The sequence below is a fragment of the Carassius auratus genome, chromosome 45, assembly GCF_003368295.1.
Source record: "Carassius auratus strain Wakin chromosome 45, ASM336829v1, whole genome shotgun sequence".
In the NCBI taxonomy this organism is placed as follows: Eukaryota; Metazoa; Chordata; class Actinopteri; order Cypriniformes; family Cyprinidae; genus Carassius; species Carassius auratus.
The window spans coordinates 9,147,106-9,168,280 of NC_039287.1; the positions used below are offsets into that span (position 1 = coordinate 9,147,106).

The following is a 21,175-nucleotide window of genomic DNA, read 5'->3' on the forward strand; positions in this document are numbered from 1 at the left end:
ACATTAAAGAAGCTTCTCATTCACTTCCCTTCTTTCTTGCCATGACAACATGACAACACAAACACAGGTGTGTGAGACGGTGATGACGAGTGAAAGAGCAAAACATCTCAGGGCTCATCAAGCAGTGTGCACACGTGTGTGTGTGTGTGTCTGCGATAGGTGAGAGGTCCATCGATACCTTCATACACCTTCCGTCCTTCTCACCTGGAGAGGTTTAACTTCTTAAAACGCTCGTCTTTCAACAGGAAAGAGGGAAAGTGAGCGAACAAAAAGACGAGAGATGAGAGTGTAATAGAGGAGCCCTTAGATGTCGTCTGATTGACTGGTATGACCGTCTCTCTCGTCTGCAGCTTCACTCACTGTTATTAGACAGACGAACCTGAATAGGTGTCAAAGTGTAACTGCTTTCACATGCGCACACACCCCAGACGTCTCTGTGGTGGATTTGTAACAGATTATTTTACTCTTCTCCTATTTCGTAAACTCTTTCAGAGCAAGTTTGTTTATTGGTGAAAGTAGACACTGGCTGAAATTCCGAAGTGAATTCCAAAGCAGATTAACTCATCATCGCCAACCCGCCCAATGAGCGGAGACTCCCACTGAGATCGGACAGGAAATGAAGTTGGCTTTTTTTCACACTATCCCATCCATCTCTCTCCCGGCCAGCTATATCTCACCCTCCTCCAACCCTGTACTCCCTCTTTCCTCATCTTCCTTCAACATATACGCACACACTTAGACAGTCTAGATGGCTATGTTTGTGCTTAAAAATGCTAGCGGATGACATCACCGCTCTTCCTGTGCTCTGGGGTTGTGGGTGGGGGCACAGAACAACACTCTTGTTGTTGAGAAGATGTCATGGCTGCATCCTTTACCAAATGTTGTGTCATGATAATCCCCTGTAAACCAATCAAAATGGGTTTGGCCACACATACAACATTCTCCCTGGACTCTAGCATCACTTCTAGCATCAGTGTAGTCTGCAGAGCTGACATATTGTATGTTTCATAACTAATAATCATAACCTGAGCCATCTTGAGATCTAGATAAGTGGGATTCTGTGACTCCACAAAACTATCAGTCCCATTACAATATCTACACTTTAAGCACTTATAACGGGAGAGATCTATTACCGTTTCAGGACATGCACTTGCAGTGTAAATAGTTCTGTCATGCCAAAACTGTCATCAAGGCATAAATAAGGTTTGTGGCATATTCCCACCTTAGAGGTTCCATCTAGTAGCAAATATTTGATATTTGAGCAAACTTTGGAAGCTTTATGCCTAAAAAGGGCAATTTAATCCAAAACTGTTGTAGTCTACAAATTAAGTGAATTTGTTTCCTTAAAATACATATTTGCATGTGTAGTGAGCTTTACGGTAACGTAAAAAAAACTAAAAAATTCATTATGCTGAAAACTTTGGGGTCAGTAAGATTTTACATTCTAAAGAAATCGATTCTTACATAATGACAGGTAAGACATTTCTACTGCTCCCAAACACCGCTATTTCAAAAAATGCTGATCTGCATTTAATAGATCTGTTAATCAAAAAAACCTAAGGTATCCCGGTTTCAACACTATATTTCATATTAGAATGATTTCTGAAAGAGTCTGTGATTATGTGAGTAATGACTGCTAAAAATTGAGCTGGGGCATCAAAGAATGAAGAACATTTTAAATATATATTAAAAAGATATATTAGAAATAGAAAGCAGTTATTTTAAATTGAAATAACATGCCAGGATATTAATGTTTTCTGTATTTTTAATCAAATAAATGCAGCCTTGGTGAGCATAAGAGACTTCTTTCAAAAACATTAAATCTTACTGATCCTAAAATTTTGAACGGTAGGGTAGGGTTAAATAAAACAATTCACCCAAAAAAGACAATTCCTAAAAATATATATTTTTGTGTCACACATTCGACATTAGGGTAAGTAAATGATGACAGAACTTAGATTTTTGGGTTGAACCGGTAACATACTGGAAGCATTCAAGAATTATTAATACATTTGTATACAAGATTTTTATTTTTAAACTCCCACTCTTCAGTACTATCCTTTTGATATGAAATTTTTAAAAACGAGGATGAGTTAAGTCCAGGAGTTGACCAGAACTTAAGCCTGTTTTGATGTATGAGGTGATAAATATATGAGGTCTAACACATAGCAGTGACTGTTGGTTACTGCACAAATGAAAATGAAACCACATCAAGCGTACTTTTACCAGAATGTGGCCCCCTAATCTCAGTTTTCCTGTACTAAGAACCAAACAAACTAAAACAGAGAAAAGTTTTTTTCATCTTGTGTGTGGTGTGTGTCTGACCTCTTCTAGGACTCTCATGATTGAACAAGATCCCATTCACAGCAAAGAGGTTATAGGCTTCCCTGAAGTTTACCACTATCCAGTATGCATAGAGTTTAGCAGCACCTGCAAAAAAATTAGATACAGCTGTGTATTTATTTATTTACCCAAAAATTTGAAAAACACAGCATGTTTTTAGATGTGTGTGTGCTGACCATAAGGGGATCGCGGGTAAAATGGTGTGGTCTCCTTCTGGGGAATTTCCTGTACTTTCCCGTAGAGCTCGCTGGTGGAGGCCTGGTAGAAGCGGACGGTGTCAGTTAAACCGCAGGTCTTCACTGCATCCAGCAGCCGTAGGGTCCCTACACCATCAACGTTTGCGGTGTACTCAGCCAGGTCAAAGGAGATCTGACAAACACAAGGCATTTATGCATAAGACTTAAATGTGAAAGTATACAAGTAAATGGCTAAATACAATTCGGTCCATTGACATAACTCAATAACATAAGCCAAGAAGTTGGCAAAATAAACAATTTAAGGAAAAATGAAAACAAGTAACTGCCTGGTAATATAATTCAGTGCAAAACCCTCTGAATCTTCCTCTCTACTTGATATCAAGTGTCTTTGTTTGCATAGAGCTGTATGCGGTTACTGGAAAACACACAGAGCATAAAACAATTTGTCTTCTAGCTTATGTAAACTGGTTGAAACAACTAAATGTTGTATATGGATAACGGCATTCGGTGCATATCATTTCCAAGTCATTAATGCACAACACAATATTATCTAACAATGTATCATTATTGTATCATTAATATATGTATTAATGTATCAATATATATTAATGTATCATTATTATTTTAATAAGGAAAAATCAGTAGTTTGATTTTAAACCTATAAAACTATTATACAAACAAATGTGATCTGAACTTTAAAAGATTTCAAACGCGCGGTCTCTGTTCTATCTTAACGAGTTCAGACATTCTCAATTCCCAAACACGAGCGAGTCGGGGAATCCCTGACTGAAACTGAAATGTTTAAGATAGGGAGAGAAAGCTGGAAACAGAAAAGACAGACAGGAACTGAGCAGGAGAAAGAGAGGGAGAGACTAACTCATCTAACCTGTTCCTCAAATTGGCCAAGCTTCTCAGAATCGCACCTACACGTTTTTTTTTTCCATCGAGACAAACCCTCGGCAACAGGCATGATCTACGAAATACCCTAGTGCACATCTGTAGCCACACCTCAGAGAGAAAACAAAGGCGACTGTCAGATGATTATCGTGAGACTGAAACGATATTTAAGTGTCTGCACAATGCAAATTCGCATCACTTTCAAGATAATCCTTATAATGCGCCAATGGATTGACATTATAGTTGTGTTGCTTGGCACTCATCCAATAGCTATCATTACCGCTGCTGGGATAATAGCTTAAGTTTTTTGGACTGTGAAAACATGCTCTTAATTGTGAGCTAAAACATTCAATCATACCAGTTCGAACTAAGAGAGACATGTTTCTGTCAAGTACAAGTAGATTTATGTTTTCAGATTGTGTGGAGAGCTTTCACAGCATCTTACCACGCCGCAAGCAATTTTCATTTCTTGGGCATTGTTTTTCTCCAAACAAACAGCCAGGACAGGGATTTCACATGTCATAGATTTGACAAAATGGTGCTATTAGAGGAATGCCGATACCATAGTTTGCTGGTTCCAGCTGTTACTGCTAGCAGTAGCCATTGCGCTGATGCAAGTAAGTGTGCTGCGAACTCCAAAGTGCTCCTTCTATGCATTTGCAGCCTAAGAAAAGATGTGGAAATTACAGGGATTTTGTTGTTTATTTAAGTGTAGCCACATTTTACACGTTATCCGAAGTGAGCGGGAACGGCAGATAGAAAATTGTGCTGCAAAAGCAGTTTCTTCGTGTTTCCACACTAACTTGGAACTGTCAGGGGGCAGGATTTATGTCTGACATTGGGAAAGTCCCCGTGGCCCGGGGCAACTCGTGCACAAGCGAACACTCTCTCTCTTTCGGCTCTACCTAATAGCGCTACCCTCCTGTCGATACTACTCCTACAGCCTTCACGGCTTCGGCACGTCAGGATTGGAATTCATCAGCTAATTAAATCTATGCTTGAGATGACACCAACTTCCCTCTCTCTTCTGCCTGCTCAACCAGACACGCTCACCTCATCATTCACTCCTTCCCTCAAACATAAACACACATGTAAACATGGCAACAGCCTGGATCATTATGGGCTGCGGTTGGGGTTGCCCCAGGCGCAAGTTGTCTGTAGCAATTGCAGAGCTCACATACGCTTGAGTGTGTGAGAACAGAGGGAGAGGTGGGGGGGAGAAACCACGACTGCGAATAATTAGGGAATCATTAAGCCCATTACAAATGTCCTTAAACCGTCTCCATCCTTGTAAAAACAAAGCTCTATTTTTAACAAATCTTATGTTTCTAGAAAACCTTTTTTTGTCTCATATAGCCCCAAAGCAGGGCTCATGAACCTCCTTTACTGACTCCAAACTAGAACCTTTTTTTATTTTATAATTAGAATCAAACTCAATAAAAAAATGAAAAAAAAAAACATAAATAAAGTTAAATGATTCAATTAATGAAAACTAAAGATGTCAATTTTGTTTTTACATAAAAAACTATAAATATTGAATTTATTTTAATGTATTATTAATAATAATTAAATGAAATTATAATTAATCATTTATTTTAAGAAATTAACATTTGTTTATTTACTTATTTAATAAGAAAATAACTAAATGAACAAAAAATGCATGCATTTATTGTTAAACAGTTCATTTCAAAAGCACGGGGGAAAAAAAAATCTTACATTAAATTTTGGGAGTTGCTGACGTTGGGTGATAGGGCTGGATAACAGTATTAAAAGTTCAAGTCTAGGCTTTGAGCAAACACTTCTAAAGGAAGAGTATAGTGCAATCCAAATAATCCGGCAAGATTTTCATCATGCCATTTCATTTGCTTGAGAACATCACTGTCACACACAAGATTGTGTTCAGCTCCTGACAGTTGACGGTTATACCTAGTGCTGACAGCAACCAACAACTACCCCATGTGAGAGGTCTCTGACTGAACCAGCTCTCAGACACACACAGCACATGTTATGACAGTTGACAGGTGCTGTCATTTAGGAGCTTGAAAGAATGCGTTGAGCTATTGTGTGCTATGTGTGCTTATCTGTATGTCAAGAAGCCTACGCACATGAACACTGTTGAACCTCTGACAGTGCACAAACTGATATGCCAAGACCTGCATTGCTGAGCATCCATCCACCTCAGTTTTGTTAAAAACACTGAGCACAGTAAACTTTAAGTTAACACAAAAATATCAAATATGAATGCTGGACCTGCTTGTTTATTTTGAGAAAAGATGATGAATGCTTCCAAGCTATAAATATTTGTAATTATATACTGTACTCTGGTGTCTAGTACTGTAGGTCTCTCTGCAGACCAAATTCATTACCATATAATTTTTTGGCCAAATGTGTGTTGTTATTATATGCCATCCACTAAACCTTCTGAAACAATCCAGCTCACAATCTCAGACTGAATGTGACTTGTCCAGTTGGCAAAACTTCTAAGGCATTTGTTTTTAATGACGTTTTGGTGTTTTGAACATTGCTGTTGCAAATTCTGAATAAAATATGTAATGTTATCTAGCTGGCTAACATACGTCTTAAAAGAGGACAATGACTTGTCTTGAAACAGCAAACAAATTAAAATGATCACACAGCACTCTGAAATACTTGACTCTGATTGGTCTGATTTTTATATATAATTAAATCGCAAAACTGACTGATTTCTTATCTTTCTGTAAAAGTCTCTTGTATAATGAGCCACTCAATAAAAATCAGTTTTCTATTAAAATGTATTTGTCAAGTAGCTTTGTAAAAATGTATCAGTCACACGTTTCTAAAAATAAAATGAATAATTTTTATGTGATGGGCCCTGTGAAAATATTGGCACCACAGAACATATTGAAACTGCTGGCCTGACTTGCTTGAAACGAATGGTTATTTGAGTTACTGTTGCCTTTCTATCATCTCTAACCAGTCTGCCCATTCTCCTCTGACATTAACAAAGCATTTTCATCCACACAACTGCCGCCCACTGGATATTTTCTCTTTTGTTGACCATTCTCTGTAAACCCTAGAGATGGTTGTGTGTGAAAGTCCCAGTAGATCAGCAGTTTCTGAAATACTCTCACCCAGCCCGTCTGGCACCAACAGCCAGACCACGTTCCAAGTCACTTAACTCCCTTTTCTTCCCCATTCTGATTCTCGGTTTGAATTTCAGCAAGTCGGTTTCACCACATCTAGATGCCTAAATGCACCGAGTTGCTGTCATGTGATTGGCTGATTAGCAATTTGTGTTACCAAGCAATTGAACAGGTGTACCTAATAAAGTGGCTGGTGTGTACTGTATATCACATGATAACTGGTTTTTCTCTTGCATTCTACTTTATATTCATCGTAATCTTAATCATCAATTAATTATTTTAGAGTTTACTTTGGAATCACACACTATGATACTAATCTGCAGCTGAATATTCTTATATTTCTGATCCTAGTCCTCCAATCGCTTAAGCCAACATCTCTGGTAATGTTAAGATCCAAAAAACCACCCTTTCTTTTTGTTGGCAATAATAATAGTAATAATAATAACAATACAAATAGTAATAGTAATAATCAAACAGACGTATATACTAAATGCACTCAAAATGACTCTTTGGTGAATTCATATGACATGGTAAACCTGTTATTGGAATCAATTAACTGTCTACTTAGAGTTTACTCAGTTTGCTTTAGTCATCTACATAAATATTGAAGAGTAAATGTTTCACATGTAGAACCACTGTCCATGCAAGTTTAGCCAAAGTGTTATAAAAACATTAGCAAGTAAGATATAACTTTTCTTTACACATGATGTTAATTGTTTGCAGTTTAAGGATGTTACTATGTGTACATCATACACTAGCACTCTCATTAAAGTTGCTTTTTTTTAAATTAAGTATTTTAGATGTTCTTTCAACCAGGTCCTCAACCCAACCACAAGCTCCACACTTCACCACAATGGTAACTCGCACAAAATACACCAATATAAAGTCTTTTAAAATGCCCACATAATAGAGCATTATACATGAAAAAGTCTCCTTATTATCACATTTTATTAAAAACTGCATAAAATAACACTTTATTTCAACATTTTCTCTCCCCATATCCAGTCCTGTGCAAAGCATGATGGGAAGTGTAAAACTTATTTTGAGGGACTTGATTGAAACATGTTCTTTCAAAATGAAAACTTTATGTTAAACCAACGAGAGACAGGTTTAAGTCAGTTTAACATGACACAATCATGTTGAAATGAAAAATAGCCAAAATGGCATTAATTCAACATGAATTGTTCAGGTAAAGTGAACAAAACTAAAAATTCATTTTTTTGAGTGTGCTTCTCTTGATTAATGTTAACTTCCTTAGGGCAGGGCATGAGACAGGAATGTGTCCGTTTTCCCACGCACAAAGGATGAATTGTTCAGTTGAATACCTGCTTTTATTCTGTAAACTGCTACTTTTCACCTCTCAATCAAGCGTTGAGGTGCATGTGCTAGCCAATTCACAAAGACTGGCATATTATTCAGACATACCATGTCAGTCAGATTCCTTCAAAAATTTTAAAAGAGCTCAACATGGATAAGTCAAGCCATTTTAACCCATTTTCTAGGACTGAATATTTCCAGAAAGACAATGTGTAGTAGACGACACATCTTCCTTGTGTTCCTTTGTCTACTGTGGCTTACATGAGGCTAGAGATGTTAAAACTGCAGTATTTTTTTGACAAGTTTAATGCCGATTTAATCCCTGTATTAATGCCATCACAGCCCGATGCGCTTTTATGTCGCCACATGCCAAAGATGACACATTTTTTGGAGTAATTTCTTTTTCAAATTGAGTGACTCATACACAAATAAGAGCAACAACACCATTCTGTTGCCATTAACAAACTTTGTGAAGTGTCACACCACAATCTACTGCATGCTAAAACTGACCAAAATAATATGCGCACAAACTAATTATCAGTGGGAGATTCATTAAACAAAATACACGAAAATAAATAAATGAAATGAACATAAAAAAAATCAATATAAACAAACAGATAACAATATAAAAATGGATTAATAAATAAGTGTATCCAAAAAAAATAAGTAATAAATAAAAGACAATTAAGAAAGCAAAAAGAATTAAGAACATAAAATAATTATATACATTTATATACAACATGTACATAAAGAATGATTAACTAAAAACTACAATTAGTCTACTGAGAAAAGAAAGTCTCCTTAACTATAATATATTATCTAATAATAATATTATTATTACAATTGTAAATATCTAAATATTAATATAAAAATAAAAGCAATGTGTTGAAAACTATAAATAAAGATTATAATGATTAGTCTACTGAGAAGCACATTGGTGGGGGGGGGTATGTGAATGAGCATGTTATACAACATTGTCTACCACACAAACTAACATGTTTAAAATGCATCTGCATTCCCACCCTTACATGAGTGACAGAGATGGCAGCGCAGAGATTTTTATCTCTCATAATTAATCATTGCTTCATAGGTGCTGTCATTTACATAAATCAAACTCATGTTTGTAAGTGATGTAAGACCACTGAATAAAGGTCTGTTTGTTTGTGGTGACATCTGTCATTGCAGGTGACAAGAGTGGAATGATTTACACAAGCAATTAACTGTAAGTATCTGTGTGAAAGTTAGCTAACAAGTGTTACACAAAGTCTCCTAAACTGCAACCACAACCTTATTAAAAATTCTGTCGTCATTAGCTGAAAAGATTTTTATGCTGCACTTCACCCAAGTCCGATTATTTTTCAGCGTGTCATGCAATCCTGCTTTCTCTTGCCTGTTTGCTTTGTCACATCCATCTACAAACATGCACACAATGCTAAAGTCTTCCCAAGACAACAATTACACATCAAACACATTCGCAAAAAAGACAAAAAAACATGATACATACTGCAACACTCCAGTCCAACAACTGCATATTAGCTACAGATCTGTACTAATCCAAAGGCAAACACAAAGCGTATGCCAATCATCCCCTACTGTACACAACACTATGATAAATGCTAAGAGATATCTGTGCAAACACATTCACAAACAGACTTTCACAGTCGAAGAGAAACATACTACTAAACACTTAGAGGTAACAGAAAGGGCAACACAAAACAATACTAGCCCAAATATCACCAATGCTATTTTGTGTTCTCAGTTTTTTTATTAAATCCAAACTACTTTAACATTAAGCAAAATTTTACCTTTTACATTTGAAAAGAAACTGAATTATGCATTAAGCTCTGCTAATCAAATAGGATAGATTAATTTATGGGTTTTCATAAAAAATACACTTTGCAACCATCTGTGTGTGTGTGTGTGTGTTGTTGGCTCTCAATCTCAGCCTAAAAAAGTGCCACTTCAGCTCAGTTTATCATGTGATTTGGTCAAACGTGACTAATTGTAGCGTACTGTCCCACAAGGCAGCTCTATTTGTGGTAATAACCGCAAGAACATTGCATGTAAAGTTCAATATGCTCTTTTTGTAGTAAAGCCGTGGTCACACACTGATGTTAAACCGACATTATGGTTTACAGTTACTCTTTTACTGTACCGGTTTACTGTACTGTCCCTGTGTTCCTGTCAAACAACATGCAGAAGACAAGGTCCTGACACGAGAGTCATTCACATGTAAATAGACGGCTTTATCTCTCCATTGTGTTTGCCCACACAGACCTCCTGAAGCTGGTATATCCCACCTGAATAATTCAAGGCTTGTATTATTGTGATCACCTTATATTTCATTTTATGATGCATGTTAACAGGTGCTGCCCTACAAGATTTCCATTTTCATATTTGTAAATTTTAAATTAATTATTATATTTACAGGTATTATTCAGGCACATAACAAAACAGAATTATTATTTTATATTATTATTTTAGTATAATCAATGATGAAAACAGCTGTGCTGCTTTGAATAGAAAATAGAAAGCCCAAATAACTGCATTTATTTAAAAATATAAATATTTTTTGTAAAATTATAAATGTCTTTACTGTCAGTTTTGAGTAATTAAATGCATCCTTGCTGATTAAAAATATTAATTTCTTTATTATTATTCTAATTATTTTTTTTTTTTTTACTTTTACATAATTCATGGCTCTATAATACACCCGGCGCAATGCAACGCAATGCGCAGTGCAAGTGTGTTTTGCTAGGTTTTCAGTCCAGCGCCACGTCATTTAATAAGCAACTGCATTTTCACCCATTTATATATATATATATATATATATATATATATATTATAATATATAATTACTATTTTTAATGTTTTTGAAAGAAGTTTCTTCTGCTCATCAAGCCTGCATTTATTCGATCAAAAATACAGAAAAAACAGTAATATAATAGTTAATAGTTTTCTATTTGAATATACTTTAAAAAAATAATTTATTCCTGTGATGCAAAGCTGAATTTTTTAGCATCATTACTCCAGCCTTCAGTGTCACATGTAACATCCAGTCTATCACATGATCATTTAGAAATCTTTCTAATATTCTGATTTATTATGAGTGTTGGAAACAGTTCTGCTATCTAATATATTTGATGAATAAAAGGTTAAAAAGAACTATTTATTCAAAATAAAAAATTCTAATAATATATATTCTAATAATATATTTTCTATAATATCACTTTTTATCAATTTAACACATCATTGCTGAATAAAAGTATTGATTTTATATAAAAAAAGAAAGAAAAAAATTACTGACCCCAAATTACTGACCAGTAGTGTATATTGATATTACAAAATATTTAGATTTTAAAAACATAGCTTTTTTTTACTTTTTATTCATTAAAGTATCCTAAAAAAGAATCACATGTTCTGAAAAAATATTAAGCAGCAGAACTGTTTCCAACTTTGATAATGAATCATCATATTAGAATGATTTCTAAAAGATCATGTGATAATGATCCTAAAAATTCAGCTTTGTATCAAAGAAATAAATATATCTATATATATTTATATCTATATATCTATATCTATATATATTTATATATTAAATATATATATATATATATATATATATATATATATATATAAATATATCTATCTATCCATATTTTATATATATATATATATATATATATATATATATATATATATATATATATATATATATATCTCCATGTTAATTGCAGAGATTGAGTGAGTACAAGAAAATCAAATGTTGTTATGCAACATTAGACCTGAATACCCCATGACATTATTTCAACTCATAGCATAGCATAGCTCATTACAGTCTTGATGCTTGTCTTCCTTCTGTCATTTATCCATCCGATTTATTCAATTAACTAGACTATATTCTCACAGACAAAAGACAGAGTGTGCATGGAGGGAAAAAAAAGCACATCACTTTCTTCCTGAAACATTCCTGTAAGTATAAACAAATATCCTCCAAAAACCGCCAAGTGGTACTCTCAAACAAAATAGCACTTTGCTGACCCCTGTGTGTAAAAACTGGAAACCAAGCATGTGTGTGTATGTGTTTTCTCTGCCACTCTCTCTGCCATATCCAAACAACGTGCGGTGAGTGAAAAATGTAAACTGCAATCAGAAAGTAGCAGTGATCTAGCGCTTCATTACTGCGGGCACTGATTGAAACGGCTATCTTTAATGAGCACTCCCGGCTAACGCACACACTTACAAGCCTAAACTGATGGGTTAATTAAATCAAGCTTGTTTATTTCTCTACATTCGTAGTATGACAGCAATCTTTAAATATGACCTACTCTCCCTTACACCTATGCCTGTGCTTAAAGTATATTTTATTCTTTATGCTGAGGAGTCACAGCAGTACAAACTCCATTTGTGACAGAGAGCATCCTGCTCTTATCTGTCATCACAGCAGATGATCCTCCTGATGGGACACCCAGAACACCTTCCATTCATTATAATGGATGCCTGTCCACTGGCCAATGTTTCTCAGTGAGTTTCCACCTGAATTATTTAGTTCCATATTACAGCAGCTGCTGTATTTAACTGTACGTTTTCAGCCCGCAGGTGCAGTCTGGATCTTTCCATCCTACTGACTTACAAGCCTACCATTGAGGCTTATGAATCATTTTAGACAAACAGTGACTCCAAAAAGTATTTGAACAGTTAAGCCTTATTTAAAAATGTATGAATGCACTGGAATTATAGAACAAAATATCAAACCAAGTCACATCTGTTTTAAAGAAACATAGCTCAAAAACACTTATAGTAAATGTATCCATAAAAACTGGCTCAAAAAAGTAGTATAACTTAAAAAGCATCACGAGTTTGCAGATGCATAATATAATGACACGGATACATTTTTAATATTACTTGAGTGCCCAAACGTATGCCAATACTTCTGAAGCCACTGTGGGTATTAAACACAAGTGGTAATTATTATGTAAGAACAATTTTTGGGTGAAAACTGTGTAAGCATAGCTTTAGGGGCTGTTCACACAAGATGCATATTTGTGTTTAAAATGAGGGATGCAGGGGGGTGGAGTGAAAAAAAGTACAGTCTAAAGAAGGATTTAACGAAAAGAGTGCCGTGTCATGCGATAAACTGGAAAAGATGTGAGATGCGAGCAAAAAACATGTCTGTCAAAAACACATTCTGTGTGATTGTGCTTGAAAACAGGAAATCAAAATTCACTCTATTCACTTTCTAATTCCTTACGGATGATTCATCAGTGCATGCTGTTCTATAAAAGTTTCCATGATCTCTCATCAAATGCAGTACATTTTTCTGCCTTTCATTTTTCTTATGTAACAAATGCCGCACGAGTGGGCTAAAATAACATTAACCGACAATATAACTGGCTGTCTGCTACAATCCATTCAAACTTCTGGTTCATTTGGAAATGCACCACATCACAGAAGACAAATGGCTTGCTAAATGAAGGTCCAGGCTTTTGAAGGAATGTGAAACCTCAGTCGTCATTTTCTCACTCTCATGACTTTACAGAAGATGTTGAGTACACGATGACTTTGGATGAACAGATCTTTTCAGTTGTTTTCTTTTTGTGGTTGAAACATGTTAAGCTGCAGCAAAACCATGACGCTGTCGTTTCTCTCTCTCTTTCACTAGAACTACCCAGTTGAGCACATTTCATTGGTTTTTCCTGTGACTGAGCTCATGAATTGCTAAAGGAAACAACGTCTTACTCGTATCCCTCCGCATTATCTCGTCCCCATTCTGCTTTTGATCTTCTTAATTCCTTCATCTTGCTCTCTCTGTTCCACTGCCGTTTGTGCTTGTTTCCCATAAATTACCCTGTGGAGCACCCACACAGAAGTTCACACACACCATGACGGCCAACTCTCTGACTAACATCCCCCTGACCTCATCCCAGATGACTAGACATTAGGGGTGTGGGTAAAGGAACAGAGAGTGAAAGAAAAGTCTTCTGTATTTGGTTAAGATTTTATTTCTTTCCAAAGTATTACTTGGATGGGGTCAGTTGTTCACCCCACTGACACTTAGAAAGAAACCTAAGTCATGTGGTGTGTGTGTATGTGTGTGTGTGTGTGTGTGTGTGTGCATCCAGCAGGATAGTTTGAGAGTAGACAAAGAGCATCTGTGTGAGTGAGAAATATAGAGAAAGGAAGCTAGATAGATGAGAAATTTGTACCTTGACGTGACTCTGCGCTCCGAGGTTGTATATTTCAGTGGGTTTGACTTCATTGATAATCTTTACCAAGCATGTGCTGTCCGTCAAGTCTCCATAGTGCAACTTCATGTCTATGAGGCACAGAATACAATTGAAATTTGACAAATAATCTGATAAAGCTTACGGTCTACTGGAAAGTTTTAGAAAAGAAGTTCCTCCACATCGGCTTAAGATGAACTAAGCATGAACAATACTTCTACAGCATTTATTAATCTTAGTCGATGTTAACTTTACCATTTGCTAATGCATTATTAAAATCAAAAGTTGTGCTTGTTAACATTAGTTAATGCACAGTCAATTAACATGGACTAACAATAAACGACTGTATTTTTATTAACTAACATTAACAAAGATCAGTTTTAATAAAGAATAAATACTGTAATACATGTATTGTTCATTGTTTGTTCATGTTAGTTAATACATCAACTAACATGAACTAATGGAACCTTATTGTAAAGCGTTACCAGCGAATGCTACTAGACCCAATACAAAGATGTAAAATCCATGTTTAAAATGTTTATAAACTTTACTGAGCCAAAAAAAAGAAGAATAAGAAAAGAAAGAACAAAAAAGACGCCCATTACCAGATTGACTGGAGTGAAATAAGAGTTTCTAGATTTTTGTGCAAAACTTTGAATTTCATTTTGCTTTCAAAATCAGATACAGAATGAAAAACATATTTGGATGGCAAATATTTTACACAGAGGCTAATAAGTGACTTTATTACAATTTCGATCAGAAGGGGCAATTTTCTTCTCCTACCATTCAGGGAAAAAAAAATCCTGGTCAAAAATAAATTAACCTATTTTATGTGGATGAATTTGTTTAAATGGATGAAACTTTACCGCTGGCTGTTATCTGACACTTTTACAATTTTTGGTATGTTGGCACAAAGGAAGCTTGTTTCTGTAAACTAACTATCTTTACTGTACTTTTGGTGCCTTTCAGCTGCATTTTCTCATTGTAGGGCACTATAAACGTCCAGCATTTTTAGTTTTATTTTGTATACATCATAATTTTGGAGTGTGAATTCTGTTGTAGAACACTTTTGCGACTGCCATAAACAGGTGAACTCTTGTTTGTACAGAATGGGAATAAGCAGTTAAAAAAAGAGTGACAACCATATTTAGCCGCATTGTGTATGTGTCATTCCCTATATGAATAGAAATAGAAAACTTCTTTGTCTTCCCTGTGAAAAACTGCCTTTTTATCACAGAGAAGCCAGGCCAATGATTTTCTCAGACTTCACCCAAAATAAATAATTACCGTCCAAATAGTACTTAAGAATGTTTAGACTGCAACCATAAAGGAAAATCTTAAAATAATAAATTAAAAATACTGAATTAACAACTTACAAGCCTTATTGGATCCAATGCCTAGTGATATTTTACACAGGTTAGAAGACATACATGCATTTACAAACATAATAAACCATGCACATTATAGCCAGGCGTGTGGATGTGAAACTCACTTCCTTCTGTGTGCGTTTGAGGGTTATGATAAAGGTGCTCAATCCGGCCCGTGTTAAAAGAGCTGGACCTGCGGAGGATACCATGAACCTGCCGAAAACAAACAAAAACTTCAAGTTTTAATCTCATCTGAGTATACCTGATTTTAAACAGAACATAAATAAACTACCACTCAAAGGACTGGATTTTTATTAAGAAATGTATACTTTTATTTAGTAAGAATACATTAAATTTATCAAAAGTGACATTAAGAATATTTATAATGAAACAAAAGATTTATATTTTAAATAAATGCTGTTCTTTTGAACGATTCTTTTTGTTACTCTAAATGTTAATAGCATTTTACAATGATCCTATTTTTACTGTATTTTTGATCAAATAAATGCAGTCTTGCTGAGCAGAATAGATGTCTTTTAAAAACATAAAAGTATTTCTTTATCTTAATTTTTTATTTTTTATTTCAAGTGAACATTTAAAAGAGATGCAACCCATTTAAATTTGAATCATATGAATATATGACTTTCACATAAGATTATTAACAGACAGTGAGATATTTGCATCAGATCAATGTGGGAATGCTTTCTAACGGGTTTGTAGGATGTCTTTCGGGGGTTACATTGGCTTACTCACCTCATAACCTTTAGCCAGCAGAAACTCAGCCAGGTAGGACCCATCCTGGAACCACACAGAAGGAGAATTATTTTGGGTTTTGAGAAATACACACACAACCATTTACAGCAAGCATTACCCAAGAGAGTATGCAACACAATGACCATTTCTTTCTGAATTTCATGAGGCAGACCGCAGCGAATGCACGCCTACATTAAACAAAATACGCGTTTTCGCACACGTACACATACACACTTGTGTCGAAACTCACCCTCGCGTCTTTCCAAAGTTGTATGACTTTCTTTCATGCAACACAACTGTGGACCTCACTGTATGGACAACGTTTCTTTCTAAATATGGTCAATTTACTAAATATCTTTTAAATGTTCATATTTTACAAAAATGTTTAATTTGTTACCTGTGAATACTAGATCAGCTCCGAATCAATCACTTTAAATCATTGTTAAAAACTTATTTATTAACTCAGGCTTTTAATCTTTCTGGGCGTGGAGTTCTTTGCGTTTCTTCTGTGTGATGTTATTGTTCTAGTATATTTAGAATATTCCTCGATCTCTGTACAGCACATTGGGCAACAGTGGTTGTATTCAATTGTGCTATAGAAAGAAATAAAGCAAACAAAACAAAACATCATCTTTTATGTTCCACAAAGGAAAGTCAAATGAGGGCGGGTAAATGATGACAGAATTGTCCTTTTTGGGTGAGCTATCCCTTTAACAGCAGAGCACTAAAAATCCCCTCACTAAAAAGAGCTCCATACATAGTCCGCAAAGAATGCAAAGAAAACAGTCGACAAGACAGCTCACAAATAAGCAAGGAGTGCCTACGGGTTACAACACACACGGTCCTCCAGTGTAATACAGGCTTACTGAATCATCCGAGTGCATCACACACACACACAAAAGAGTTTTAATCAAGCAAACAAGACTGTCGTGTCAGTCAGTGAAAGTCTGACAGCTCAGTTGAAGCCGCTGAATCCACCTGACTGTCAAAAAGTGACATGGCCATACCCTAAAGATACGTTTTAACCTACAACATAAACAACTCTCGAGTCTCTTTCATTCTTATTCTCGTCTCCTTCTTGTTCTCCCATTTTCCCCTCTCATACTTCCCAACCGCACATTCTAGAACTTAGGAACATTCCGCCCCAGCCATGGCATTCCGCCCCCTACTTCCTGCTGGGGTGATATAGGCACAGTCCCAAAGACCTTTGGGAAAAAATGAGAAGCTTCAGCAGCCGTGTATGTGCCTGTATATAAGTAAAAATATATATGTCCACAGAGGAAAAGATGTGCTTAAAGATACATTTCCGTTTCCTTTTCATCCATTCACTGGGCATTTACATACAAACCGTTCAATGTCTGACCACCTGAGGCTCTCTGTGTGTGACACACAACCAGTGCCAACTGCAGCACGGACTCATAACCCTGATAAAAAGCAGTTTATCGTCACGCTGAGACTGTTGGGAAACGTTGCCTGTTTCCCGCAGATTACGTTCATAGACAGGAAACCTAGACTGACATGACATTCCAAGCGGTCTGTGCATACAAACACACTGGCCTACCTTGTAAGCCACCGATCACTTTCTGACCGAATTATAAAATCTTTCAAATAAATAACTTTTTAATTCTAAACCATCCCTTGTTTTGGAGTCAAACCACATGTGCGAAACATTATAGAAATGCTGGCTAATTTGGAAAAACGTTCCATTGCAATCACAATTACACTTAAATTATGCACCACATAAAGATAAATCTATAGGCCTTTAGACCTCTGCGCGAGACACAGGCTGATTGTTAAGGGCAAACTGTGGATGCATTTATGCAGAGAAAACCAGAATGGTAAAGGAAAGAATGAAAGCTAATCAAATAAGCCCACTTAACTCGCCCAACCAAAACAGTCTGTGTCTGTGTCTCTGTCTGTGATGTATTATCTCTGTTTGTGTACGTACTGCGTGTCTTTTTGAAAAATAGGTCCTTTATATTTGCCCATGACCACCGTAAAAGAGTCTTTCTCTCTTTACTACTTAAAAGACCTACACAAAATCATAATCTAAAATGTATAAACAGGTCCTATTACAGAGTATGTAATTTACTGGAAGCCTCTCAGTTGTTGGACTTCGTTACGAGACTTTTTTATTATTTCCATTTGCCTGAAATAAAATCATTTAACTTACAATAAATTACATATGTGATATTTTTTTGTCAAGAACTTTCTTCATTATATCCTACATTTTGACCGTTACTTCAAAAGCCATCTTGTGATGTTTGGTCAATTTATTTAAAAGTGAAATATAAGCAGTTTTAGAAGCATTACAAAACTACAATTCTCATTAGTTTATTCATAATAACAGATAATTATAATAGGGACAAATGTAGATCCATAATCATATATATTATATATATATATATATCATATATATATATATATATATATATATATATATATATATATATATATATATATATATATATATATATATATATATATATATATATACACACACACAAATGGGCATCTGTTGAAATAAACAGTTGTTGCTGTTGCTCAAGTCATCGAGGTCTCAGTTGAATGGTCTTGTTCTGGCAAAAACATATTTTGCTAAATGTATAAAACTCGAACTATGACATCTTTATAATCTAATAATCTGCTTTATAATCCATAATTTAATGCTATATTTTACTCAGAAAAAAAAAACTAAACACGTGATCAATCAATAGTTTTTCTTCTACAAGGCGTCGGATGGGAATCATCTGCCATAAACGCGCATGTAAATATCGCTTTGCCTGGACGATTTTTGTCATTCGACCGCCCTCTGCTGTTAATCAAGAAAAACTGCATGACGCTCGCGCTCTGCCCATAATGAAGCTATTTTCATGATACGAACCAGGAACTTCACTCTTCAGTTTACCAATACATAACGCTATACACAACTTGCTGCAAAAATTCAGGTTTTTCAAGAAATGTACTCACCACATCATCAACAAGCTAATTTTAAACGTCACAAACTGATCTTTCCAGTTATTCAAAAGAGTAAACGTATTATTCACGTCGTGTATGCAGCACTTGGCATTCAATGTTACAAAATAAACCACGTCAGCAGTGATGTTCTGTGGGCAGCACCACAATGCATGTGAATTAAATGAATGTATTTTAGTAGGGGGAAAGTTGACCTCACTGATAATACAAAACTGGGTAAATAAAGCATATTTAATGTATTATATTTCAACTCAAAATAAAATGATGCAACAAATCGAGCACACTTTAAGTAGTTGATATGTGTAATTAATTTGTAATAAATGAAAAAAATAAATTAAATGTATGCATTTAGGTGGATGCTGCACACTGGTGGTGGATGAGGAGATACCCCTTGACTATGTAAGCGCTTTGAGTGTCTAGGAAAGCGCTATATAAATGTAAAGAATTATTATTATTTAGCAGACGCTTTTATCCTCAGGCTAACAATTTTTACCTATCATGGTATCCCAGGGAATCGAACCCCCAACATTGCTCTTGATAACGCAATACTCTACCAATTGAGCTAAAGGAACACTAATAATACTAATACTAATAGTAATAATAATAATAGGGTGTTGAAATATAAATAATAATAATAGGGTGTTAAAATATTATGTTTAGCAATAAATAATCAATAAATTAAACTTTGCTTGCCTCATTAAATATTTAAGTGCTTTGTACAGTCATAGAACACTTTACATGCTGTATTTCTTTTCAGTTGGAGGGAGGAGGGGGATCATCTAAATGTCAGATTGTGGTGGACAATGTTTTAATTGGAGTGGAAAATATACAGTTTTTCAATATACAATTTAAATTTTAATATTATGGTTAAAAATGACTGCCCAGGACGAAATGGATGGCACGCTCAGCTATATATGATGCACAACAGCAAGACAGGTCACACGAACGTGAAAACCTGAATACCAAGTATTCATTGTCTAGTTGTTGAGATACACCCATGTTTGTAATATGCTCATGTACTCATAAAAACACATAGATGACTTGTTTATATCCTAGTTATATCCTTTAGTCTGCTTCTTGTATCCTGTACTGAACAGTTTGAACTTTCTTTAACCAGCAATCTGGAAAACAACATGATGCTACATGTTTATATCGGCAATGAGCTTTTGAGGATCAAATTTGTGTCACATGTCTCCTGTTATAGATATATAATCTATAGATTATAGATTGTCACATATATGGTGACTGAAGCTGTCATTCTGCCTGACAGCTCCCTGTTTTCCACTGAACAACGAAAGCCATACGCGTTTGAAACACTATAAGGGTGTATAATATACAGACTTTTGATTTCTAGCTAAACTATGCCTAAGTTATATATATTCGCGTCGCGTAGGTTGATAGGATCATTCACGTTACCTGACCGGTTATGCCTGTAATGATGGCCACTTTCCTCTTCGTCTTGAGGTCTCCGTTCACATCAGCACTGACCGCCGCCGCTGCTGAACACTGAGCCATGGTCTCGAGCTGGTTTCGGTTCGGAGAGAGTCTGTGGGGTCTGGTTCCGCTGTGCGCGATCGTTTGTCGTGAACGGATGCAGACCGTTTTTATACAGCCTGATGCAAATACATCCGAAACTCCAGCTGCTTGACCGACACATCAGGAACCTGCACTCAGCAGCCAATCACAGAGCAGAGCCCCTGTGACGTACACACCACAGAATAAAGGGAGGAATCCTGTTGGCTTGGGGATGTAAATGTTTGACAGCGCCCTCTAAAGGAATCGAGGTTCAGGAGGAATTAAACAAACAACTTTTTTACTTTCTCTCTTTGTTATAACATATCTAATATAATAATCGTTTTTTATTATTAGTGTGTGTGTGTGTGTGTGTGTGTGTGTGTATATATATATATATATATATATATATATATATATATATATATATATATATATATATATATATATATATATATATATATATA

General features: G+C 35.5%; 1 protein-coding gene across 2 annotated transcripts in view; it reads right to left on the bottom strand.

The window, feature by feature from the left end:
* The window catches only part of LOC113063182 (GDP-mannose 4,6 dehydratase-like), a 59,775-nt gene extending 38,919 nt beyond the window's left edge, over positions 1-20,856 (bottom strand). The window contains exons 1-7 of one of the 2 annotated variants that reach the window (XM_026233404.1): positions 20,613-20,856; positions 16,221-16,265; positions 15,593-15,680; positions 15,477-15,497; positions 14,083-14,192; positions 2,520-2,712; positions 2,326-2,430 (exon numbers count right to left, since the gene is read on the bottom strand). In XM_026233404.1, coding sequence (XP_026089189.1) covers positions 2,326-2,430; positions 2,520-2,712; positions 14,083-14,192; positions 15,477-15,497; positions 15,593-15,680; positions 16,221-16,265; positions 20,613-20,711 — 661 coding nt within the window. In that variant the 5' untranslated portion in view covers positions 20,712-20,856. The remainder of the gene's footprint in view (positions 1-2,325; positions 2,431-2,519; positions 2,713-14,082; positions 14,193-15,476; positions 15,498-15,592; positions 15,681-16,220; positions 16,266-20,612) is intronic. The other variant, XM_026233405.1, reaches the window with a different exon arrangement.
* Between the last annotated feature and the right edge of the window lie 319 nt (positions 20,857-21,175).